The sequence below is a fragment of the Strigops habroptila genome, chromosome 3, assembly GCF_004027225.2.
Source record: "Strigops habroptila isolate Jane chromosome 3, bStrHab1.2.pri, whole genome shotgun sequence".
In the NCBI taxonomy this organism is placed as follows: domain Eukaryota; kingdom Metazoa; phylum Chordata; class Aves; order Psittaciformes; family Psittacidae; genus Strigops; species Strigops habroptila.
This window is the reverse complement of record NC_044279.2, coordinates 7,473,808-7,500,580: the sequence shown is the minus strand read 5'-3', so window position 1 is coordinate 7,500,580 and position 26,773 is coordinate 7,473,808. Positions and strand designations below refer to the sequence as shown.

General features: G+C 47.3%; 1 protein-coding gene across 6 annotated transcripts in view; it reads left to right on the top strand.

Moving 5' to 3' along the window:
• Positions 1 to 26,773, top strand: part of FRMD4A (FERM domain containing 4A) — a 372,724-nt gene that overhangs the window by 229,448 nt on the left and 116,503 nt on the right. For all 6 annotated transcript variants that reach the window (XM_030478613.1, XM_030478614.1, XM_032919794.1 and 3 more), the window contains one exon: positions 8,731 to 8,796. In XM_030478613.1, the coding sequence (XP_030334473.1) occupies positions 8,731 to 8,796 (66 nt within the window). The remainder of the gene's footprint in view (positions 1 to 8,730; positions 8,797 to 26,773) is intronic.

The window sequence follows — 26,773 nt, the reverse complement described above, 5'->3', positions numbered from 1 at the left end:
CTGGAGCACCTCCCATATGAAGACAGGCTGAGAAAGTTGGGGCTGTTCAGCCTGGAGAAGAGAAGGCTGCGTGGAGACCTCATAGCAGCCTTCCAGTATCTGAAGGGGGTCTACAAGGATGCTGGGGAGGGACTCTTCCTTAGGGACTGTAGTGGTAGGACAAGGGGTAATGGGTTCAAACTTAAACAGGGGAAGTTTAGATTAGATATAAGGAAGAAGTTCTTTACAGTGAGGGTGGTGAAGCACTGGAATGGGTTGCCCAGGGAGGTTGTGGATGCTCCATCCCTGGCGGTGTTCAAGGCCAGGTTGGACAGAGCCTTGAGCCACATGGTTTAGGGCAAGGTGTCCCTGCCCATGGCAGGGGGGTTGGAACTAGATGATCTTAAGGTCCTTTCCAACCCTTACGATTCTATGATTCTATGATTCTACTTCGGCATATGTGTGAATAGTCCTAAGGTCCATAAGGTGGGATGAGGCCGTAGGCTGCCCTAGCCACCCTCCTTCCACTTCCTGTAGGATGCCCAGGTAAAAGTGGATGAAATAGCTACAGGTTCCCAGTTTGAAGCAAAGATTTAAGAGCTCTAGCATGTTCTTGACCTAAAAACATTGGTCTGAAGCTGGTGTCCATATTGGACCAGCTGCACAACTGACTAGCTGAGTCAAGGTTTATCAAGACACACTTTTCCTGTGTGCAGAAGGGGTTGCAAATCTGTTGGTTTTAAGGCATCTGTGGCCAACGAAAATAATAAATAATGCAGAAAGTGTGTCACCTTCCGGTGGTCAGCCTCGGCTCCAGAGCTCCAAGGATGCTCTGACCAACCACATCGAAACTCCACGCTCTCCCACTCCTGCCTTGTAATAGTGGGGATTAGTGCTTGGAAGCTGATATATTTTTATGCTGGTAACCAATTTGTTTTCTGGCCAAGAAAGGGAATTGAAAGAGTCAAATGTAGTGAAAAGAGGGCAAAAGAGTCAAATGTAGTGAAAAGTATGCACTGGGAATGCCCTCTCCTCCTGCACCAACATCAGAAGGCGGCAGGGAGGGTGAGAGATGTTCTGCTTCCCTTTGTATTTGAAAAGATTGAGATCTGTATTATTTGTAAGAAAGAAAACAATACGTGACATGAACCAGCACAACCTCCATCCTAGTGAGGAAGCTGGTCTGTCCAGGAAAGGACTTTCTTATCTCAGGATATAACTGAAATCAAGCCTCCAAGGCTGGCTGCTCTCAGAGCAGTGATTTAGGCATCTGCTGGGTAATACCCTGCTTGGTTTAAAATCCAGCATTGGAATTAGATTTAATTCTAACTACATGGCCCAAGCACCAAGTGTTTCGAGGTTAAGATGCGGCATTCCCAGCTTTAAAGTTCGCCTGAGAGTTATTGCTTGGTGTTGTAAATGGACTTAAGGACCGTGGGAGACGGTTTTTCATTTCAGCCCTGATACAGTAAGCCACTTAAACACTTGCTTATGTCACACTGAAATAAAAGGGATTTATGGACACAGCTATGTGCTTTGCTGAATCAGAGCGCTTTTGCTGAGCGCTGTTTAGAGGAAGCATGAGAAATAACCTGTGCAGATGTCCCCGGGTGATGCTGGATCCCGAGCAAGGCTGGAAAGCGCTGCATTGAGGAAGCGAGGAGCCCCTGGGCAGGCCAGGAACTCTTTTGTCAGCTCTCAAGACAAAACAGGGAAGTCACCAGGTCACTCGGCCTTTAGTTTGCCTTAATTTTTATCCCATCACTCCCCATTGGCATCCACACAATGGCTGGGTTGTGCCTTTCATGGCGTGACAACGCAGCTGACACCGTTCCACCTCCCTTCTCAAGGAGGACTCTTGCTTTCTAATTACTAAAGCTGAGTTTTTCCTCTCCTGACAAATGAGGGTTTGCAGAATTGATCATAACATTTGTTGCAGCCCCTCTTAAACACATGCCCTGTCCAGATCCCCCTTGGGATGGGTAACATCAAGCTCCTCCAAGGGACAGCAGCACTCCGTTCCTGCAGGATAGAAAAGGTTGTTAAGAGCTGTATCTGTAACCATGGTTTCAGCTATTTCATCTTCATTCCCTTGTCCATGGGTAAGGACATTGATTTTTCGAGGAGTGGGATTAAGAGGCTTTCAGGGAAAGCCAAAGGCCTTGCACGTGGTTCTTCCCGTCCTACCAAACCTGTGGGAGATGCTGCATCTTTGTTGATCTATATTTTCTGGCCTATATTCAATCCAGCTATGGACTGTGTATGTGTTTCACAGAGCTTCAGAGCACTTCCATAACAGGGAAACCCACACTGCATTAGAAGGTGGAGTCTAGTTATACATCAGCCATCAGCTACTTCTCTTTGCATGGCTATTATCCACACCTACAGCATCTTTTGTAGGTCCATCTTTTCATCTCCAAAGTTCCACTTGCCACAAAGTTCCCTTGAAAGGGAATGCTGAAAAGGATGTTCCTGTTTCCTTGAATATGCAACATCTTCATTCTCCTACAGAAGTATTGCTAGAAGGTGGCAGATGCCTGAGGATATGGGTGGGATAACCTTCCCAGGGAAAAAACAACAAGCTTACCGATAACCTTTTCTGTTCCAGAGCACCAAATAACCTTTCCAATATAAAATCATCACATGAACAAATTTGAATGGCAGAAGTGTTCTTTAATGGGTTCCTTTACATTGTAGAGAGAAACACTGGTACTTAAGTCTTGGCTTCTTCCAGAAAGCTCAGACTAGGATACGTACTGTGTTTCTGACCTTTACAGACACGGCAGGCTGCATAGACCTGTGCTCCCTATACCAGGAGCCTTATGCCAAATTTAAATCATTTTTCTCCCTCTTGAGAAAATCATTATAAACCAGACTTTCTATTGTTGGTTGAGGAAAGACTCATGGAAATAAATGGTAGAAATGAAGGCTGTATTCAGAAACAACAGTTTATCCTGAGCATCTCCCCATCCTTAGAACCTCAAGCTACAAAGGCTCAGGCGGAAGCCAGCCTGCCTGAATAAAGCCCATTCTGGTGAAGAGTCACCATCACTATTACTAAGTGCTGAAGCAGACCAGCATCTGGGGAGGATGCTCTGTGACCGCGTGGCATGAGAAAGAAAGATAGTCCATTCTTTCAGGATCTTGAAGAGTGAGGGTAGGACAGGAGATGAGAGATGGATGCAGGCATGCAAAGAGGCATGGTCAGTGCAAGACCAGCCCCGATTCAGCAAAGTGTAGTGCTGCCACATGTGCCAAATAAACTGTGAAGGCATCAAACCCACACAGCTTTTCTTCCCTCTGTGTCCCCTGCTACAAGCTTAGGAGTTTCCAGGATGAGAAGGCAGTAAGAAGCAGTCAAGTGGGAGCAGGATGTTTAATCTAATAGTTCGCTGTAATCAGCGTGCTGTCATCTCTCCCTATCTGCTTTCAGCGGGTCTGTCCAATCCCAGGCAAAGTGACACAGGTTTTTGGGCATTCAGCACAGTGATTGCCTCCCATACAGGCAGTGAGCGCTTAGGAAATATTCTGCCTTCAATTACCATTTCTGATTTGAGTCATGGAAGAACACACCATATTCCTCTCTATTCCTGCAGTCACCAGCTAATGAAATGTGTTGCAGATATTTATAGGACTGTCATTGTAAACAGCATTTGCATTTGATGTCTTTGAGTTATTTAGCGTGACAGCGCTTTCACTGGGAGGGTTTTTTGGTTTTGAAAAGGAAAGGTTCCCTTTGGAGCTGTTTCCTCCCATCGCCTTAGCTGTTTGTATTGGATGGAGCAGTTCTGTCGCTGATAATTCAGTGATGAAGTGATGGGCACATGGGGATAAACTGAGCACGGTGTGGGTTTTTGGGCTGTGTCACAGAGAGTTTATAGGATTCTCTGAGACAATGTTACAGCAAAGATGGATAGAAAGGAGAGCAGGCATGTCACAGATTAAAACAATTGCCAGCCCGCCTTCCCTGCTTCCCTAGGAAACCCATTGTGTAAATATTTATGTAGGAGCCTCCAAAGAGATTTAGTTTTGTGATAAAGGTAACTAAAACGTCCTTTCCTTGAGAAAAACATCTACAATTCCTTAAGAGCCCATGAGTAACCACGAGAGAGGTTTGCTTTCTGTAGCATCCCTGTATTAGAGTGAACAAGAGTGTATGTCAGGTCTTCTTGTCACTGATGTTCCGCAAAGGAGGTCAGCACCAGTTTTCCCATCCTCGAGGTGCAGAAGCCAAGGAGCAGAGAAAGCACTCATGCGTTGTGTATGGTCAGCCTTCCTGCACACTAATCCAGCACCTCATCCACACAAACACGCTGCTTCAGATCTACGTGTGCCTTACAAGCACTGTCTGTGTTTGTGTATTGAAGATGTATTATCCATAGTCTTTACGCACTCATGTATGTAAATGACAGAGCTGTTTAAAAGCACTCGTGTTGAGCTCTTCAAGCGCTTGGGGTCATGCTGCATGTGCAGGCAATGAAAGAAGTGGCAGATTTGTCAGAAAAATGTGAGGTTCTGAGCTGTTTTGGAAAAAAAGAGAAAGAATAAAATCTGTTCTGTATTTTGGTGCATAATCTCCATCTGAGTTCGTGATGAGTCTGGCCCATGAAATGCACGTGACCTGTATTCACACCCGGTGTGTGCAGCTCCCTGCCATATGGATGAACTGTTAGCGCTCAGGAGTGTGTAACACAGTCCCACCTCTTTGCATGTCTTCAGAAGCATTGGGAATTTGAGGGGTTGATGTAGATACAGCATCCTGGCTGAGCAAGCAGCAGGTGTAACTGTGGAGCTCACCTAGGAACTGTCTCACCTAACTTGAAATGCCTGAAAGTTCTCTCTGCTTTGAGTATCAAGGGCATCCCAACTGCTAGGTTGAACTAGACACTTCAGCTTTTACTTTCTGGAGTTAGGACGGAGGGCTCTTGCCCTCCAGAAGAAAACTGGGTGGCTGTGTTTGCGCATGAAAACTCACTCACTGAGCTCATAGTGAAACCCAGGACTTGATCAAAACAAAACTCCCTTGCTTCCCTGCCACATCAAGTGTCCTTCTCTTCTGTCAACAGCACTGCTCAACCACTGCTTCTTGCCTCTTTGCTGCGATTTTGCCTTTCCATGGTGAAGAGAAAGCCATGCTTTTGTGCATCTTAGTTATCAGTTCCCCCTATCCTTCTCTGAGTAGGAGCCTTGGGAGAGGAAGACCTCCATTCATTGCTTGTAGTCATCCTCCATCCAAACTGTGGTGCTGCTCAGCTCATGCTTAGTGACCTCTTGCTTCCACATTCCCATCTATAGTGCTTTGGTGTTGATTACCTTTCTCTGGTTACACAGGGAAGCAGAAGGGTTCCCTGACTTGTTGCCCAAGAGCTGGCCACAGCCCCATCCATTGCAGAGCAGCAGATAGCACAGATCAGCCAATGTGCAAAGCAGCATCTTTCACCCAGACAGACTGTGCTAAATCAGTTCCTTCTCACTGTGCTTTGAAACGCTCCCATTTCTTGCTGTGACAAACTAGCAGAGTTTGCATTGACATGACGATGCAAAAAAGCATATCGTGTGGGCTGCAGACACCTGGTGGAATAATAAAACAGAAAGGAGGGAGGGCAGGACCATCCATATTTTAGCTTATATCAAGTAGGAGGTCTGTCTTCTACCTTCTTTTCTCTTGCAAAGCATTTGTTTCTAAGGGAAGTGGAAAGCCCCATATATTGTGGTCGCACACGTCTCCAGCCATGCACATTGTGGTCCGAGCTTCAAGGCATCAGCCAAGACAAAAACAGAAGCTCCTTCATTGTCTGTGTTGCCACCTGGGGTTGGGAGCAGGGGCCAGTGCTGGGTCTCTTTCTCCCTGCCGAGGCTCTCCAGCTCCTGCAGCAGCTCTTCACCCTCTCTTGTGCAGAAAAGCCTAGGTAGAGGCAGCCTGCAGGACATCAGCTGGGGTCATTAGCCTGTAGCGTGAACCTTCAAAGCCCTGAGAGGCACAGAAACAAGGTAGCACTAAAGAAATGCAGTACATGCCTCGCTGTGTGCTCACACACTGCCTGACCAAACCGTAAACATGGATCGTGGTCTTCGACAGCCACTTTGCTGATGGACAGAATTGCTGGGGACAAGCAGATGTGAAAGCAGTGTGCTTTCCCTCCCCCCTTTCTGCAGGTGATGTTCACCAAATGCCTTGCAATCAGCCAACCATCATGTGCTGCATTTCAGAGCTTTTCTTCATTCAGATACTTTATGTTACCAGCTGTTTGCATCTGGGATTTCTTTAAGCAGTGAAAGCACTAAGGGGATATGGGTTGGAAAAGTGTGGAAAGTTGAGAAGCTGCACACAGCTTTGCCCAAACACTAAAGCACGAAGCCAAACACCTCAGAAAATTTTCCTTCTTCCCCCTTTCACCTTCTTTTCTTATTTCAACTTTGTTATAACTGATGGAGCATGGACTGCGTTTCCATCCCTGCCATCGCATGTTATCACCACGATAAACTTACTGCTTTTACCTCTTGCCTTGGGTAAACTCATATTAAAACTGGAATATCTCTGCATAATGATCATCTTGGGAATGCAGCAGATATGTGACAGTGAGAGGATGGAGAGATGCTGAAGCAGAGCTCAGACACTCAGAGTTTTAGCTGCTGGGGAAGCCCAGCAGGCTTGCGGTTCCCTGTGCCCATGCGATCACAACCCACATAACTCTTAGTCCAAGTGGGGCAAATCATTGCAAAGCCCTTCTGTGAGCCTCTGGAGCAGCTTTACAGCTGAGCTGAAAGCTGTTTGATACTGACTTCATGGAAAAAAATCTCACTCACCAAGTAATACACGTTATGAGAAGCCATATTTTGCATAACATTACTTACAGGATGAAGCCCTTGTAGGAAGATAATTTATTGCCATGGCAGTAACTGGTTGACATTTATGAGAAGACTTGTTTTATAAGGCTTTCCTTCGGCTGCAGTGCCAGGGCTCCAGTTGTGCTTATGGAAAACGAGAAGGGAAGCAATGTTATTTAGCGTGCACGATACTCCAGCGGCGTGCTGGTGTGAATAACAACAAGGATAAAGTCTGCTTGGATCGCATGGGATTGTGCATTCCAGGATTGTAACTTTGGAGTGAGTTGAAGGGAAAAGCTCATTTTGACTGAAGTTGTCTCATAATAAACTCCGTATCTCGCATGGCCAGCTTGAGGCTCAATAGAGTTTTTGGCACATCTGAATTTTTGCTATAGGGAAGAGGCCAGGGCCAGGGTAAGACTCAGTCTGCCCTGGCCTCAGGAAAGGGGGAGATGGATGTGGGACAGAGCCAGCAAGAAAGAGGACAGGAGTACCCAGGCAAGCTGAGAACTGGCAGGACAAGAGAGATGCTGCTGGAGATGGTCAATGTTGCAGATGGCGTGGCAGTTGCTCTCGAATGGGTGCAGTTGATGGGCACCAACCATCACATGGATGCCAGAACATCCAGCCCCATCAACCCACAGGAGCGGGTGACTTTTAACCCGCGGAGCTAAAGCAGAAAGCTGAGCTGTCCTCAGCTAACCCCCTGAGCCCAAAGCAAGGCAGCTTTGCACTGAGGGCTTAGCTCAGCTGGCCCTGGTGGGGAGAGGTGATGAGTGAGGGCAGAAATGCAGTGCTGTGGCAGCCACATCCCCAGCAGCCTGTACCTCCCCTGCCAGGCTCTTGTGGACCCTCTGCTCCCTTCTGGTGATGCTTTAGGACTCACCATGTCAAGAAATACCATTAAATGAAGCTGAGGATCCCTGCAGTGCACAGGAAGGCGCCATGGCTAGAGACTGGTGGGACTAAGCCATGCTGTGGGGCTGAGCTGGGTCCATGCTGCCATGGGTCCACATGTGAGTGCCATGGGGCGAGCCCACAGCAGGGGGGATGCCTGCATGCTGCCTAAGTCATGCTGAAGAAGGGATTTCGAAAAGCCAAAGAGGCTTAGTCAGTCCATATCCCATTAGCAGATAGTGGGATTGTGCCTGTGCGCGCTGAAGGGCTTTGCAGGGCTGAGTTGGGATCTGTAACTGCAAAGCAAAGTTGCTCCTCGCTTACAGTGCTCTCTGCAAAAGGAGAGCCAGGAAAATGTTTGACCAACTGTAGAGGAGCTTCCTCAGGCCACGGCTCATTTATTTCTTAGAGCCCAATCCACAGGAGCTTGGAAGTCTTATATAAGTCTTCTATACCGAAAAGTTTTATTGATATAATTTGTTAACTCTTGTAATAAACTATACTAGTTTGGAAGCACTTTTGCACCAGTATAATGATATATAGGACACTCCAAGTAGGACAAGCCCATTTTGGGATTCAAGGCCAAAGGAGCAGCTGGTGCAACCCCAGGGAGCACTGTCAGCATTGCCCAGGGAAGAGCTTTGCTTGCTCTGCACTACCTTGAATCATGGCTGTTGAGGGGCTTGGGGACACTTGCCTGGATGTTCCCTCTCCTGGCCAAGCTGGCTGCGAAGCCAGAGGCTGTGGTACAAAATATTGGGGCTCTTCTGCTGCAAACAGCCCCATTTTTCACACTGGAACAGCCTCCTCCTGGCAGCCGCTCCATGACAGCTACCAGGGTGGCTTTTCTTATGCTCCTTCCAGCCTTTTCTTTCCCCAGGGCCAGAAGGAGGGGGATTAATTAATGGAAAAATACCAAAACCAGAACACAAACCACAGACTGAAAGCACGGTGGTGAATGAAAGCCTCCACGTGCCGGGCTGGAAAGCCGAGCGCCCTGACACACGTGTCTCTTCTCTCTTGCAGATGACGGAGGGCCGCAGATGCCAAGTGCACCTCCTCGATGACAGGAAGCTGGAACTCCTCGTTCAGGTAGTAACTGCACGTTTGTCCATGCAATTATTTGCTGTGGCTGCCTGTTCTTGCTGGGGCGGGGAGAGAAAAGGGTTTTCAGCTGGTTTTCTTGGCAACTTCACGCTGTGATTGCCTGCAGAGCTCAGAGAAGCTGCACTAGCGCAGGGTGGGAAGGATCTGCAAAGACATATCCGTGGGAAGGACTAATTCAGGACATATTTCGCTTTATTCTGTGCCAAAGCTGTCCCAGTCACTGCCAGTGGGATAGAAAAGCAGTTCTGGTCATTTCTGACACTGTTACTATATCACTTAGCTATTTTTTGAGGTGTTGCTTAGCTTTGAGAAATGCATCTGTTTAAAATGCCTCCAGAAACTCTTCCCTGTGAGGGTGCTGAGGCGCTGGCACAGGGTGCCCAGAGAAGCTGTGGCTGCCCCATCCCTGGCAGTGTTCAAGGCCAGGTTGGACACAGGGGCTTGGAGCAACCTGCTCTAGTGGAAGGTGTCCCTGCCCGTGGCAGGGTGTTGAACTGGATGAGCTTTAAGGTCCCTTCAACCCAAACCATCCTATGATTTGTTTTTATCTATCTTCTTTACTTGCCATCCTAAATTGCTGGGTGTGATGCTGGTCTCCGCATCAGAGGTGGCAGCCAGGAACACAGCCAGCAGAAGGGGCTGCAGTGTTGGTGCCACAAGCAGGCATTGCTTGAGACATTACAGAGATTGTAAATCACGTGTCAAACACAGATATGCTTTAACAGAAGTCTGTGCTCCATCTGCCTTATTTTTTATTTAAAAAAAAAATGAAGGAAAATTAGGAAAAATGGGAGTTGTGCTGGCTGTGTGATGATGGGCTGATGGAAGCTGTAACATCCTGCGCTTTTCTTGATAGAATCATATGTGCTTAACAGCAGAAATAAGTCTGTATCTTCCTTGATAGAACCATAGAACGGTTCAGGTTGGAAGGGACCTTAAAAATCACCCAGTTTTTTGCCAGTTTTGTCTCATGTCTCCGAGATCACCAACGGGTTAATAACAAGAATGAGAAGAATGTCTTTCCTTTTACAAACACTGCTGGCCAGCCACAGGCAGCCCAAGAAGCAGGAAATGAAACTTCCCATAGCGCCAAATCCCTCAGCTGCAGCTGATAAGCTGGGAGGGGGGCAGGATCCTGCCCAGCACAGGCAGACCTGAATGGGGATTGCTGGAGGCAACTTCAATCGCCGGAAGCACATTTTCAGCTTTGCTTTCTGGAAAGCTACTTAAAAACACCATTAACAAAATGTTAATGGGTAACATTTTCTCATGTTCATAGTCACCGAGGAGGTGAAATCCCTCAGCTCCCTGTGACAGTGCAGTCAGAGTGCCTGGATAGCCATGAACAAGCTAGGCCGGGTCTGGAAAGAGAACAGCTAGATCAAGATGAGTAATTAAAACCAAGCACCATACCAATGGTCTCTGCACCATGAGCATCCCTGCACCAGGCTCGCTGATGCTCAGCAGCTTGCCTGGGGGGAAGTTCAGCCACCTTCATCGCAAGGACGTAGCACTTGGCTTCCTAGTTCATATAAATGCTTTTTCAATTCTTCTTAGTTCAATTAAAAATGAATGGGCTGTTGGAGAAAAGCTCTGCTAAAGCACTTCTCGCAATATTAATAATCACAGTTTAAAATATACTGCAGGAAATCTGCCCTGGCCAACCTGCTTATTCTGGGGTTTTAACAACGCAAAAAAACCCACAGTGAAGATAACAGTTGAGGAGGCTGGTTTGGGAAGCTCCATGTCCACTTCTGAGTGAGCAGAAGCAGTATTATGTGATATTAGGTGGTTTTAAGTGTCTGATCACACCTTTGACAGGAATTTCTCGTAATCAATAAAGGAAGTGAATTGCTCTGTAAATCACACTAACTAGTTTGCAAGTGACCCATGGTTGAATTTTATTTGTACAATAAATTGTTTTGCTGTTTGCAAGTAATGTATGAATGGGGAAAGCCAAGAGGGCTGCTTACGAAAAATTCATGCCCAGGAAAAGCAGTAACCTCTCTCGCGCGTAGGTTGACCTAGATCTCTGAGTACCACTGTGCCCCTATGTGTATAGCATCATCCACTGAGGCATCTCAGGTGCTTTTCCAGTTAAATGAGGCTTTCCAGTGCTGTTAGGTAGCCTTTACTCCGGGCAATAGTAAATAAATCACTTTTGGGTGGAGCAGCCAACAGAGGAAGAGGATGTTTGGATTCAAGTATGTCTCCAATATTGATACTCTTTGTAGACCTGGGCACAATGCTTTGGTTTGCCTGCCTGTAAAACGTGGGCAAAGCCACCAGCTTTGGGGTGGTCCTAGGGCTGCTCTGCTCAGGGTCCTCAATCGAGCAGGCTCCCTCCAGGAGCAATGTGCACTTTGCCAAGGGAAGTCTCACCAAGTGACCCGTATTGTTTGTGACTTGTGGTGAGATTTCAGATAAAAGTTGCTTTGTAAGTTCTGAGCACTGCTATTTGTATTATTGCCTTATCTCATAGCTGAAATGAATAAGAAGCTGTAAATAAAAAGTTCATCCAGCTCCGAGCTCCTGGCTGTCACTTCAAAGCTGTGTTTTTCTGTGGGTATCTTGCCACAGGCTGAAATAGAAGGATGATTTGCTGGTTTATGCCATAAAGAGGTTTCTCCATAGCTGTGTTGGGCCTTAACATCTAGACCTGCATTGGCTTGAGTCATCTGGGAGTTGAGCTCTTAAATTCTCATGTGAAATTTCACCTTTCCCACCAACCTAGGCCTTTCTTGGAAGCTTTTCGATAGCTAGTTTCACACTCCAGGAAAGACTGCTGGGAATCGGTAGAACTGATTTCTCCGCCATGGGTGAGATCAAAATAACATCCTAACCTGGATCTGGCTTTACACAGCCTTGCAGCTCTTGTGTATGTGTGATATCAAGTGCTCTGCTTAAAGTAGGGTTTAGGGATCCTGCTGCTGTGCTTTGGTGTGGAAAAGTACAGCAGGAGCTGGGTCTGATCAATGGAGGGAGACGGGTAGAGCTCCCTTGAACGGATGCAGGAGAGCTCCTGAAGCATCTTGAAAATGCTTAGGCCGGTGACTCTGGGGAGCTGAAATGATTTCCTCTCCTGCTGCCTCCAGTGCTGCTGGGCAGAAACAGATGCATCTGGGAACAATCACGGTGTTTGCAAAAAGCAGTGTATTAAGCAAATGTACTCCTTTTTTGGTCTTCAAATTAGCTGTGATCAGGCTCAGGGGTTTATGAATATGTCGTTTGAAACATATCAATTGGCGAGTAATGAGGACCATACCGCGGGCTGCAGGAGGACAACAAGTGGTAGCTGTGCTCCTGTGATTGCTCGCAGGAGTCAGCCTCGGCTCCATGCGACAGCTCCACGAGACCAGATTAAAATGCTTCGACACCACAAATTCTCTCCCAGAACTACAGAGACCCCTCAGATTGGCCTCACAGCTATTGCGAGTGGGACCCCACACATGCATATGTTTTATTTGCATTACTGAGCCCCCAAAGTAAGATTTTGGCTCAAAAGCAGCATTTATAACCCCTTCTGTGAATGCTGGCTTGCTTCAGTGTTGGCACGTAATGCAAGGGCTTGGGGTTACCACCACCAGGAAAGTGATCTTGGGTTTAGTCAATCAAAGGGTCTTGACTAAAGTCTGTTCCTCCCAAGTTGAGCGGCTGTAGAGCAGTAGAGCAGCAGCTAAGGAAAAGCAGAAACGCAGGCTTTGCGGATGAAAGCAAGCCCTCCCCAGTGTGTTTTGTCAGATAAATGCTGAAATTTAGAAGGACTAATCATAAATGGAGACAGAGGAGGATCATACGGAAATCTCTTCCTGAGGGTCTGAAACTCTAAGCATGTTTGACTTGGGATTAGGAAGAAGAGTTGCGTTTGGTATGTGTTTCATTTGATAAATGCCTGTTGACGATCTGGTGTGTGTGGCAAGTTTACATAGGAGATTTCTTTGACAGCGTTTTCTTTCTGAGCAGGAGCAGAATGTGGCTCCCTGGATCTTCTTACTACCTGGGTTTTTTTCCTGTTCTGTTTGATGCGTGTTTAGTTTCTACCACAGTTTTTTCTAAAAGTGTTTGGCTTTATCCAGCTAATCCTTTCCAGTGAGCAAGTCTCCTCTCTTGCTTCTGGAAAATGCATTTACTCACATTCCCTGCTCTCAGCCTCCCTATCTGTTATATTATTTCCCCCCGTATCACTTGTCTGCTGCACATGAAAGATTTGCATTGCTTTATTTAAAGACTTTTGCGTAGCTGGCAATTCATTCCTTTTCATGTGGGTTCTTATGAGCAGGGCTTCTTTCTGGGCTGGCTGAATCAGGAGGCCTGGATCGCTCCTGGTGCCTGTTATCTGGCAGCAGCTCCAGCAACTGTCATCTGAAAGTGTTAAGCCTCCTAATTCCTTCTTTCTGGAAGAGTTATTGCAGAAACGGAGCTCATCTGAGGCTCATAGCAGAGCTGCCTGTGGGGTCTGGAGGGCTCTGAAATTTGATTGTAGGAAATAACTGGGCTTTTTGTTTCTAAGCTTCTCCCTGAAGAGCACCGAGTCCGATTTGGAGGTGATGGGGAGAGATGAAAAGTCAGCAATGTGCTTCTCCGTAGGTATTTGGGTAGTTAACCCACTTGGATGTCCATGTCACCAGTTCTTGAGCAACTCTTGCTACCAAGCAGTTCAGGGCAAGCTAGGTAAGCTTGCAGGCTTTCTATTCCCCAACTGCCATGCAAGTGCATCCAAAACCACAGCAATCATAGAATCATAGAGCCAGCTAAGTTGGAAAAACCTTTAAGATCACCAAATCCAACCTTTACCCCAGCACTACCAAGCCCACGACTAAACCATGTCACTAAGGGCCTCATCTACACGTTTTCTGAACACCTCCAGGGACGGTGACTCCACCACTGCCCTGGGCAGCCTGTTCCAATGCCTGAGCACCCTGCTGGTGAAAAATTCTTCCTAATATCCAGCCTAAACCTCCCCTAGTGCAGTTGAGCCATTTCCTCTGGTTCTATCACTTATCACCTGGGAGAAGAGACCAACCCCCACCTCGCTCCATCCTCCTGTCAGGCAGTTGTAGAGAGCGATAAGGTCCCCCCTGAGCCTTCTCTTCTCCAGACTAAACCCCCCCAGGTCCCTCAGCCGTTCCTCATCACACTTGTGCTCCAGGCCCTGCACCAGCTCCATTGCCCTTTTCTGAGGTGTCCACTCCAGCACCTCAATGTCTCTCTTTTAGTGAGAGGCCCAGAACTGAACACAGGACTCCAGGTGCAGCCCCACCAGTGCCCAGCACAGGGGGATGTGTGTATACATACAGCCAAATGAATGGGATGTGCAGAACATCCTTTTCTAACCTTTTTGCCTCATGTGGCGACTCTGCTTTTAGTGAGTCAGGATTCCTTCAGGAGCCCAGGACTTGTCTCCAGTGTGTCTGCCATGCTTCAGCATCTCATCCCAGGAACTGCCTTGTGGGAGCCAGGTGGGAGATGCCAAGCTGGCGAAGTGCCTGCTAGGCTGGTGACTCACTGCCACAGGGATGGCTGTCACCAGGGTGGCCATCCCAGTGGAGATGCTAAGGTATCCCTTGCTCCTCCAGGCTGAGGCACACTGTCCTGGGGAAGATACAGCATCTTTTGAGAGCAGTAACTCCACTAAGAATGGATAGAGAGAGAAACAAAATGTTCCACTCTCCTCCCCCCTCTCCTCCCAAGATGCTGTTAGAGCTTTTACTGTATTTTCAGTGTTGTTCATGGTCAGGGAATTGCAATTGCTGGGGTTAATTGCGTTTTCTTGCTGCCTCGTTTTTGTATGCCAATAAGCAGAGTGGTTACCTGGGCTAGCACAGAGGAAAAACCTCTTAAGATGCCTTCCATCAGGGAGAAGCTGTCTAACTTTGGACACAGATTTCTCATGAGGACCACAGCAGGACCACAGCACTACATCCCATCCTCAGAGCAGGATAAACAAGCCCCAGGATTGACTCAACCTCCCCTGGGAAGTCACAAAACTTGCAGAAAAATGGGGTCGAGCCCTGCTCCATTGCTAAAACCAGGGATCCCTTTAAAGGCACCAGCTCCAGGGCTGATGCAGACATGCAGCCGGGCAGCTCTGACCGTAAATGGAGACGTTTGGGTGCCAGTGGCTGTCCTCTCGTCGGGGAGGCAGCTCGGTTCCCTGCAGTGCCTGCAGGCTCTGCTCCAAAAGCACTGTAACCATCTCTGCAGCAAGCAGCAGCAGCCAGCGCTGGGCTGGGAGTGAGCAGGCAGGAGCAAGCAAAGGGTGAGTACTACCTGAACAGGGTTGCTTATAGGGCATGACCCATAGGGCAGGTCCCATAGCCCTATGGGATGGGCTGGTGATGATGGCCTTGGCAAATGCCCGAGGAACCCGAGGAAGAGTCCCTGCACCCACTCTTCTCACCCAGCCTCTCCATACCTGCAATGAAGCAGCTTTGTCTTAATTCAATGCCTCAGCATTAGTTTGACAACTGTCCTCCGAGTGGCTTTGTAGGTTGTGGGTTGGTGTGTTGCTTCTCTCCAAAAAGACAAAAAGCATGTTTTCTGTAGGGCAGACAAACAACTGGAGACCAGGCTGAGCTTGAGTGGGGTTTTCTGCTGGGAATCTGGTAGGATCCAGTCCCTTGCACTAAGAAAATATGTAAAAATTGGATTTGTTTCATAATTTAAAATGGTTGGAGCTGAAGGGGTGCTCAGATCTGCCTTCTGGAAAGGAAGCTTTATTTTTCCTAACTGCAGTGTCATGACTCTGGTATAAGTCTGATCTCAGAAACAAATCCTGATTTACTACAGCAAGAGTGAGACTAGTCCAGCTCAGCAAAGTAGAATTTGGAAAATTACACATTAGATCTTTTAACATCTTTGGCATTAAAATTTACTGAGATTCACAGTTTTGGATCAGCTTGGAAGCCATAGGAGGATCCTGCCAAGCAGTGTCTGAGGTGGGATTTACATCACCAGGACAAACCATAGAACTGCCCCTCCACAGCCTGTGGCTCCTGGAGGATGAATGGTGTGAAGCCACCTCTCTCCTGCAAGAAAGACTCCTCCTGGCCTCTCACTGTCAGATCCCCATTTGAGAGTTCTGGTCATTCTGAGTATGGATGCAAATAGGACAAATGTACATCTGGTTTGGTCACCATGGGATGGAGGAGAGATTGCTCAGCAGAAAGGGAGGTGGGAGCCCAGACTCCAATCCCTGTCTGTGCTCTCACTGAGCAATCACTGAGCAATGAGTCAAGGGCTTCTCTGCTGAAAGTTGGCTCTTTACCAAAAAATAGCCTGATTTTTTGGTAAAATACATCTAGCATTGCTCCAAGGGGAATATGGTGCTGGGAGCATTGTTGGCTTTCCCAGCCAGCACACCTCTTGCAGACAAAGTTGCTGCACAATACCTACTTGGCGTCTTAGACCAGATAAATGAAAAATAGACTGGGAGAGCCAGGTCTGCTCCCAAACCTGGCCTTTCAGCCTGCAATGGATGACTCTGTTGAGCTGCTCTGAAGAGCCTCACTAATTCCCTCAAAGAGCATCCACCACCGGCCATCCGTGGCCTACAGAGCATCTGGTGTCAGGCTGGAGGGCTCTAACTCTGGGGTTCATTTCTCAGCTTAGGCTCCAATAAACCCAGAAGTCCACAGAAGTCAAGCGTGGAGGGGAGAGTGTTTGCTGGGAAGAGCACAAGGGCAGAAGAGAAAGAAATCTGATGCACAGAGGTGGGGAGTGAACAATGTAGCTTAAGAGCCGAGAGGGATCTCAGGCAGGGTGAAGGTGGCAAAGCGGATCCGCTCAAGGTTGCCTTCAATTATAAGGGCAAAACTGAAGGGATTTGGGACAGGAGGTGGAATGAGCATCTCAGAAGGGAATCCTGAGCTGGACTCAGAAACGAAGGTGGATGAGCCTCTGCTGTGCACCCTGGCTTGGCTCCATCAAAGCCAAAACAGCAGTGCTGGCCCCACAACACTAGTCCAAGCTGAGCAGCTCTCAGGTGTGCTGGGGGCTCCAGGCCCTCTGAGCTCACCATTGATGACCATAACGCTCAGTGAGAACGGACAGAGCTACAGACAGCACTCAAGGGATGGATCTGCTGGAGGAGAACATGCTCTAAGGTCAGCTATCAGCAAGGCAGGCTGTGTAGAGTGAGTTGGCAGGTCATGCTAGTCAGTGAGGTTCACCAGGAGCAGGATCTGAAGAGATGCAGGAGAGTACACAGCTCCAGGGCAGGAGTAGAGCATCAGTGAACCCAAATGGACAGGGAGCATGGAAAGCCTCCATGGGGATCTGCAATGCAGAGAAGGTCAATGTGGTCAAGCAGCTCTAGAGAAAGCGAAGCTGTGTCTAGGAAAGGTAAGACTGGAAGTTAATGAAACCCAGCAGGGATAGCTCAGTCCCTCCAGATTTGCTTCTCAGCTGCCTGCAGGTCAGTGCAGGCATGGGAGGAGCATCAGCGGAAGATGGGACAGATGGAGGCAGGGGGCAATAGCTGCGGGGAGCAAAGTGACCCTGAAGGATGAGGCAGGTCAGGGCTGACCCTGCGTATGGCAGAGAGGTACTTCTGTGCCCTGAGGAGGTTAACTGGAGAGGATGATGCTTCCCTGGCGCGGTAATGCTGCACATTCCCCTCTTTCTGAGCTGCCCGCTGGATTCCAAGCTGAGAGCAGGTTTCATTCGTTCATGCCCTAAGACCCCGGTAGCCAAACCCTGCACGTCTATCAGATGCCACATTAGAACCTCAGGGAACAGGATCCCCCAGCAAAGTGCCTTGTAAGAAAATAAACAGAGAATGGCAATCATGCTCCTCCATGGAATGAAATGATGGTGTGATTTCCAAGGGCCTGCGTAATCAATATCCTTTTTATCAGTCTTCCTGAATAAATTGCATTTAAACTAATACAGGCTGGGGAGCTATCCATGAGCTTTCAGGAGAAAGATAAGCTGAGGACATATGTTTATTCATACCGTATATGCTGAGAACTGGATATTCTTTACAGCTGGCCAGATGTGGGTGAAGATATTCAGTATTTTGTTTCAGTTTGTTCTGCTAAAATTTGTCAAATATCCTTAATTTTGAGAACATGGATCTTTTCAAACCTGGGGGGGAGCTGGTCACAGTCCCAGTAAAACATCTGGTGGTGGGAGAAAGCTCTTTCCAGTGAGTTAACTCCTAAAGTTTTGTAGAGCATCAGCAATTTAAATTGTCCTGGTGGCCTCCCACCACATACACCAGTACAGAAATGGCACATCCAGCATCTAATGTCTCTGTTACAGAGAAAACCTCTCACTCACAATTACTTGGGAGAAATTCAGAAATTCACTATTGTTTCTGCCCAGCTCAGCTGCTCCCTGGCTTCAGTGGAGCTTTTGTTCATGCCTGGGCCAACCTGCCAGTGGCTGTGAAATACATCGTTGTATCCATGAGATGCTGCTGCAGCCCTGGATAACCGAACATCCCCCAGCCTCATGTCCCTCTTTCCAAGGCGACTGCAGGGCTCATCCATGGAACACTACCAAGCACAAAGGTGGAAATAAATGAGGTTTAACAGCAGGATGATGAGGCCGAAATACATAGAGCTCCATCTGCTCTCTGCTACTGCTCCGTCATGGTAGACCAGTCTTTGTGCTGGTGCCACATCCCATCTCTCACCTCCAACCCTGGCTTCCCTGAGTGCTTGCCTGATTCAGTCCATGACAAGCAGCGGTGAGATTCACCTCATTTAACTCAAGGCTTGTTCAGTGTGGGTGTCTGTGCCTGAGCTATGCTTTTACAGGCAACGGAGAGAAGAGGGCACTTGTAGGGCACAGCTGAGCTCATACTAAAACGGATCATCTGAAATGAGCCGTGCCCTTTTCTCTCCTTGACTACTAAAGGGCTCTGCAATTAGCTCTTGGGTAGGTGTTTGCGCTGCAGAGGGTTATGTGTGGTCAGATCAGTCCTGCCTCAGCTCCTCCTTTCATGTCCTTCAGGCTGGGCAAGAAATCCAAATGGTAAATTTGGGTAAGAAAGTGCTAAATGTGGCCCAGGGTAGAAGCTGTCTCTTGTAAGGCAATGGAAATAGAAATAGAAAAGTATTTTTATAGCATGGTCTGAGCAAGCAATTTTGGAAAATAATAACGTATGTACCAGATGATTTCAGGAGATATTGAACAGTCTGGAAGACTGTAGCTCAGAAGACATTATAAGCTAGGCAGCAGAGCTGATTTGCTTTCAAGCTAAGGTAAAAAATGTGCATTTCCAATCCGAGCCAGCATTTCTGATGGAGCATTTACCCTTATTGCTGCCATCAGACCGCACAGTACAAATACTAGGTTGATAGTGAACGAGAGATGCCAGGCTTGATTGTCTAAGCTACATTGCTCAGCTCATAGAAAATTGGTTTATATTCCCCTTCCTTTCAGCCATAAGCGAATGCAGCTTAGACAAAAGTTCTCAATTTCCAACCAAAAGGCTCTTCCTTCAACACAGTGAGAGCCTCGGCCACCAGTGAGGTTCCTGAGTTCAGGGGTATTGTATGTAATGAGCAAAAAGGATCTTAAACTGTTACCATCTCATTAGAAAATGGTTTCCTTTCCCTTGCTGCAGGTAACCATAAGTGGCAGCTGGCTGTGGCTGCATGGTGTCAGGTTGGAATGGTTTGCCCTCAGTGATGCATTGGACTGGTTAGTCACACAGACACGGGTTTCATCACACCCGGCAATGGCACTGAGTACAGCAAAGAAGAGCTGGATCCAACACCGCAGTGCTACCAGCAAAGGTTGCTGGGCTAGTTTGCCTCGGCATACAAGGAAAATGAGACATGTGCCACCACACAGAAGGGGCAGGAAGCTAGTGATGGGCAGTGTGGGGATGTGAGGACACCACACTGCCCTTCTCGAGGGAGGCCTGGGTGCTGCCCAGCCCTGTCCACCTCACCTCTCCCTCTACAATCATAGAATCATAGAATCACAGAATGGTTTGGTTGGAAAGGACCTTAAGGTCATCCAGTTCCAACCCCCTGCCATGGGCAGCGACACCTGCCACTAGACCAGGTTGCCCAAGGCTCTGTCCAACCTGGCCTTGAACACTGGCAGGGATGGAGTGTTCCTTGGGCAACCTGTGCCAGTGCCTCACCACCCTCATAGTAAAGAACTTCTTCCTTATATCTAGCCTGAACTTGCCGTTACTCTTTACCCCATTACATTAAACCCATTGCCCCTTGTCCTATTGCAGTCCTCATCCATTCCCCCTGCCTTTGGAGTGTATTTTTTTGACCCAGTCTCTTTCGAAATGATGCAAAATGCCATCCCCAAGTGATAGAGCAAATCTCCATCCCCCAACCTTTGCTGTATATCCAGTGTGCAGCTTGTCAGTCCTTTCCATCTTTATTTCATGGCAGTGCCTCCTACTTATGAGGAAGCTTTGGGCAATCTGATGTCGGAATGGATTTGTCTCTCTTTCGTGGTTTATTTTCCTGAAGTCCCCTCCTCCCCAAGGATGCTGTAGCTTGATGAGGGCAGGATGCTGTGAGCTCGGTGCCTGGAGAAGGAGCACCGCAGGCACCGTGCCTGCTGTGAGCACAGGAAGGCTGTCGATGGCATTTGTGTTGGCTGCAATAGGGGATGTCATCACAAAACCCATCAGCTTCTCTAATTTTCAGGACAGAGGAGATGGCTTTTGGATAATAATTGGGTCAAGCTTTAAAAAGAACTGCATGACCTCATCGTGAGCAGCAAGACAAGTGCCCGTTCTCCCCTTACATTCCTGTCCTGACCTCTCCCGGAGAAGCAATCCTCTTGGATGAGAGGCTGTTATAATACAGATAGGATGTCTTTGACTTTCCCATCCGTCTGCACTCAGAGATGGCTCATCACCATTATGTTTGAATGAAAACTTCCGTTATTACCTTTGCTGGGAAAGTGCCCATATTTGGGGAGGAAGACGCACAGATCTAAGAGCGCCTTGGGAGGAAGCTTCAGTCTCTGTCCTGACTTTGAAGATGACACTATCTTGGTAGCAGGTCAAACCAGATGCTTGAAGGTAGAGGCGGCAAAACATGCCAACGCTGGAAGGTTTTTATCTTTGAGAAAATTGATTTATCGTATAGATTTTCGGTTAGTGATTCATTTCTGGTTTTGGAGAGGAGTGTCCTCTGTACTGCCTGTCTCCAGCATTCCTGTTGGCAGAAGAAAAATAATCCCTCCTGTGCAAACAGGCAGCAGGTTAGTCATGCAGCCTGGTCCCCATCGCATCTGCCTTCAGGAACCGCCATCCCTTTCACACCCTGGAATAACATGGGATGAGGGGTACAGGCATCCCTTCATCCTCACATGATGGCACATTTAGGCCACTGGGATCAAAAGGCTGCTAAGCTGCAGAGGAACCTCTGGCTCATTGCTGGGCAAATAACCCTGTGGTTATGGTGGAGGATGGAGAAACAAAGCGGGGTTGGAGCAGGAGGTGCAGTGGTGACTAGATGTGACCTGATGAGCCAGTGAACAGGCCAGCAACGTTCAGCTCATCCTTGCCCTCCTGGTTTGGCAGCACAGACAGTGTTAGTGACTTGGGCTTGTCAGAGTGGATCTTATAATGTCCCTAAGTTACACTTGTCTGCTGGGAAAGAAGTGAATTGGACAGACTTGCCTTTGCCCTTTTTAAGAATAAAATAAGATCAACCAGCCAATCCATTTACACTTCATTTCACCTTCTCACTTTGGAGCTGGTATGAGCATTTCATGAGCAGAGTTGTTCTGACCCACATGTTGATGTGGGCAATGCCATTGCTCATGCTTGTGACAGTCTCTAGACTGTCTCTCTGATGTTTATTGAAGGAGACCACCCTGGCAACCATGCACCAGCCCCATGTATCAGCCAGACTGTTGTATGGGGCAGCCTAAAGCTGCTGAGCAGCTCAAAGGCAAAAAAGGTTGAGGGTTTGGGCTGTGGCATTGGGCTTTTCTTGGTTACTAGGAAGACTGATTTTGGGCTGAATTTAGTTCTCTTTTGAGGATGTTTCAGCAGTCAATGCCTAATGAGAATCCCTTTCCACTTAGAGTCTGCTTTTATTCCTTCTCCATCCCTATTACCAGTGCGCAGGGGATGAAGAAGCTCATTTCTCGAGGTTCAGTTCAGGCTTATCTTCTCTAGTTCTTTGATTTTTCTTGCCTTTTGAGCAACCAGAGAATTTATGCAAATAGGTAATAATGTGCTTTAAAGAGGAGGAAGCACCATCCATGCCCCTAACCTGGTTCATCTCACGGGGACTGGGTGCCCATTTCTCCTCACTCTGCTGTTTCCCTTCACTCTTCTCATAGACAGAGCCAAACTGGGACCGCAGGCAACAATTGGGATAACCCTCAAGCCCCAGTGACTCCAGTGTCCTTTCTCTCTGCACCAATGTCCCATTCACCAGCCTCCTGCTGCCCCTTTGGCAACCACAACTCCATCAATACAAACATCTGTGTGCTCTGGCACAGCTTTGGGTCCAGGCTCTGGGAGCATGGGGTGAGATATGACCCCATCAGGACACAATATACCCTAAAGATTGAGACCTCGGAGCCAAGTGTTTCCAGAAATGAGGGTGGTCACTTTTATACGTATCTGAGATTTTCTCAAATTATTCAGCAAATGTCACTGGGATACAGAGACACTGATGGTCAGGCACATTCAGTGTGATTCAGAGCTTGTCACAAGCATTTTGCACAGCTCTAGCTCTTGGGCTTTAGCAAATGGTTTTAAAGCAGCCCCTTCCCTGAAAAGCATTGTGGAGGCAGATACCATGAATTATTATTTGTTTTCGCTGTGTGGACAGTTGATCAGTGACAGATGTTTCTAATTGCATTAAGCAAGTGGAAATAATGAGAATTAGATAGCAGATTCTCCAGGAATTTACATTTAGATTGAGTTACAATTTGCTATTAAAAAGGCAAATTCAATGTAGATGCACTGGTTCTTCAGCAGCAATGGGAGACAATTACTTTTAATTATTATTTGATTATTTAAAAATGAGCTGTGTTACTGTACTTACAAATATCTAACTCCAGGGGATGATTTAATGTGGGTGCTGTATGTCTCCAGGAAAAGATACGGAACAATGAAAATGTTTATCAGCAAACATCTCCTTTACCTCCCCATTAGGGTCATACTATAAGGCAGATGGAAACCGGCAGCTGCCCCAACCCTGTAGCACAGTGCTCGTGCAAGGTTTGGCTGATGTTGGGATGGTGGTGACTGGATCGGGCTCCCCAAACCATCTGCATCCCTGACAAATTGAATTAAGTTGCATTGATGGAAGACAAGCTGCATCCCCCCTTAGACACCACGCTCCGCTGGGCTTGGCAGGGATTTCAGGTTGATTATGTCCATGCCATGCGTTGCGTGTAGCTGATATAAAGCCAGAAGAGGCAGAGCAGAGGTGGGTGCAGAGGATGGAGCTGGAGCAGGGTGGGGGTACGCTCAGGGCTCTGGCATGCAGCATCTGCTGCCTCCAAATGACACATCCATGACAGCTATCTCCCAGCGCATGCCAAGAGGAAATGAGCTGCGGTTCGAACCGCTGGAGGTTTTCCTTTCAGGACTCTCTCACAGCTTTCTTTAATTTTATTTTATCTCCTAGATTTCAAGTTCAGCTTCAGACACAGAAATGTGTGAGTCCCCTGTCAGCAGAGAGGGGGTTTATGTGAGCGCAGAGCACAGTATGTCTCTGTTTAGCACAGAATCCAAGCTATAATATTTTTTTAACTAACTAGCTGGCTCAGCTCTTAATTATTTCTTCTCCCCCCTTTTGCCTAATGAAAGCCTTATCCCGAACTCCTTGAAGTCAGAGAGTCTGTCTATCAGCTTCAGTAGGCTTTGGATCAGATTTCAAATCACTGATTCATTATTAATTACACATCTGGGACTCCCTTTTCAAAGAGTTCATTGTTAAATAAATTCACTTTTAGACATTACAGACTTCACATTCTTGTGCATTTAATAAAAGTCTGGCAAAGCAGCAAAGAGCCATAGGCCAACTTCTCTTCTGGTATTGATGGATGAATCTCTACTGAGCAGCAGTGGTTTACACTACAAGGATATAACATATCTCTTTGCTCTCATATAACCACTTTCTGTCTGAGACCAAGTCTGTGTTTGGAACTTTTGGCTTTTTTATGATTTCTTCTCATTTTTTCATAACTTTTCCCTACCAGCAAGAGTTCCTTTGTGGATTCAGCCATTGCAGGGTGAAATACCTTTGCTACCTAGTTTCTTTTCTCTTCAAAGAGATACTGGCATCTTCTTCCTAGGACGAACTGCAATAACATCTTCAGCACCTCCTGGGAGAGCAGACAGGCAGGCAAAAGTTTTCCTGATCCCTATGGCAAGTGGAATGGAAAATGTCTTTCTGAAGATATATAGTGTTTCCTGTAGTCGTCAATAATCTGACTCCAGCCACTGAGACATTAAAGTGACCAAAGAGCTGGTCTGGAAGCTCCGTTTACACAGAGGAATAGTTATTTGGCAGAGAAACATGTAGAATAAAGATTTTCCTACTGAAGCCCATGTAACAGGAGGCCAGAGCCTACATGAGAAAGCAGTACAGACTACGTTGGGATTTAATGGCACAGGGTATTCCCGCGTTGAGCTGAAGGCTCAGAGACCAGCAGCCCATATAGATGTTTCCTGTGCTGCAAGCAAGGATCTGCTAAGCTTCACTCAGCCCATCCTTTGCTTCTTCAGGGCTGCCTAGACGCTTTGGGAAGGAGGCATGGGGCAACTCCTTTTTTCTTCTTATGATGCCAAATCAGAGTTTAAAATGGCTGAATGGTCCCAGTTAATAACAGTGTCCAAATAGATTGTGGGGATAGGCTCAGATGACAGCCACCCAGTTTCCAAACCTTTCGCTTAATCGACAACTCTTTAAGTTATTTGGAAAGGAAAATCAATAAGAATCACAGCTCCCAACATTTAAATAATGAAGCTCTGAATGCTTATCAGAGACAGACACCTACTGAGTCCATGGCATGTTTTCAATGGAAGGTGTAAAAATCACCACACAGTTTTGGAAGGGACTATGAAGAGAGGATTATGACACTGCGGTGCTTGAACCTCAGAGTGGTCAAAGCTAATTCCCCACTTCAAGCGAGACATCTCTCCTGTTTTATCACAGACAAGTACAAAAACCTTCTTCTTCTGCCCAAATTCACCCCTCTCAGTTCTTCAGAAACCACATTAAATATTATTCTCTTCACCCTCACATATGAAGTGCAACTCCTTCCACAACTGCAACCTTTCAGCATTAGAAACTATAAAGGCATTTACTCTTTACAAGGAGCAAGTTTTGGGGTGGGTCCACAGTCATCTGGTAGGACATCAGGAGGGAGAGAAAGATCTGTCACGCAGGCAGCGTGAGCACTGGCTGGTCAGCAGAGTTGCCTTCAGTTCCCACAAGGCCGTCAAGATCTACAGCATCATTTACTGGAAGCCTTTGTGCTTCCAGCATCATCATCTGCCAGCGGCATGACTGATCTCTGGGCTGGCCCAATGCATGAAACTTTGGCTCTGTCACTTGAAGGAATGGACTGGGATCAGTTTCTCTCTGTTTTCCCTTGCCTGCAGTGCTGCTTTAGGATCTGCTCCTGCCCGTCTTTCTCTTTGGGTTTAGTGAAAGTATGAACAGATATAGTTACTTAGTCACTTCAGTCTCACTTTGCAGTGAGGTGTCTGGTGAGATGCAGAAAGACTTTTCGAGTGCCAGCAGAGAGGTTTGACTCTTCCTCAGTGAAGAGGAAGGGCTCCAGCATCCCTCATGGGCAGGCCACCACTATCCTGTCCATGAGGGAAGTGTGATCTCAACACCAGTTGTGGTGGAGGACATAGGTCCCTGGGTCTGCACAGAGAGGTGTGTTTGGGTTAGTGGCACTGCTGGGTGCATCCTTACACAAGGAGAGAGGGTTAGCTGCAGTGCAGGGTTTGGGTTGAAGTCACACCAAGCCATCTTCCCATTCCTAGCAGTGCTGAGCAAGCTTTTAGGTATTTTGAGGGACAAAGAGCTGTGCTACCCTTGGGTTAAAGCTGATGGATTGTGCGCTGTGGTAGTATATCTCAGACCCCACAACTACAGCTGGCTCAGCCCATGGCTAGCAGCTCCCTGTGCCATGCCAGTGCATGGTGTGCTTGGTCTGCTCTTGGCTCCTCTACAGTACTTCTGAATAGAAAATGCTTCAGTCCCATCCCTGGGACACCCAGCCTGTGGGCAGATACATGACATTTTAGTTCAGAAATAAGACTACCTTGAGAAGTCAGTCCCAGTCCCAAACCAGTGGGTAAAGACCACCAGGGCCAGTTACAAACCCTGTTCTCAACCTTTATTCTGCAAAAAGAAAATAGGGCAGCCAAGGATTCTCTGAAACAAAAGCTCATGGGAAGAGAAACAGGTATGATCATTTCTGACCACTGTCCCTTTCGCCATGCTTGGAGGCACTCCAATTTTCAAGCATGGGAAGCGGTGGAGCTGCCATAGTTATCCCTCCCTAGATCCCTTTCTTCAGCCGATCTTGTACACTCATCCTCCATCCCTCTTCCCACAGACATCATACTAGTCATACACTGTCAGAAACCAGACTGCCTTTGTTCACTTTCTACCCCTCCTGCTTAGAAGAATCCTCCCCAATCCTCCATAAAGTCTCCAAGCTTCTCCTTCCACAGTTCATTACATTTATGGGCTAATTCTGCTATCGCCAGTTCATGGGTCATCACCCACATTTGTATGCGTTTACATCTTCAATTATTGCCTTAGTAGCTGTTTATCACTAATAGTTTTTCCCCTGCCTGAGTTCTCTCCTAATCGCTCTGACTTATTTCTTCTTTGTTCTTTCTTTGCAGAGAAAAAAAGATGTTTTGTTTTTTAATAAAAGACACACACTATCTCATCTGGTCACTCATTTCACTGTCCTACTTTTAAATGGGCCTGGTTTATCACCAGCACTTCTTTTTACAAACATCAGGGGAAAT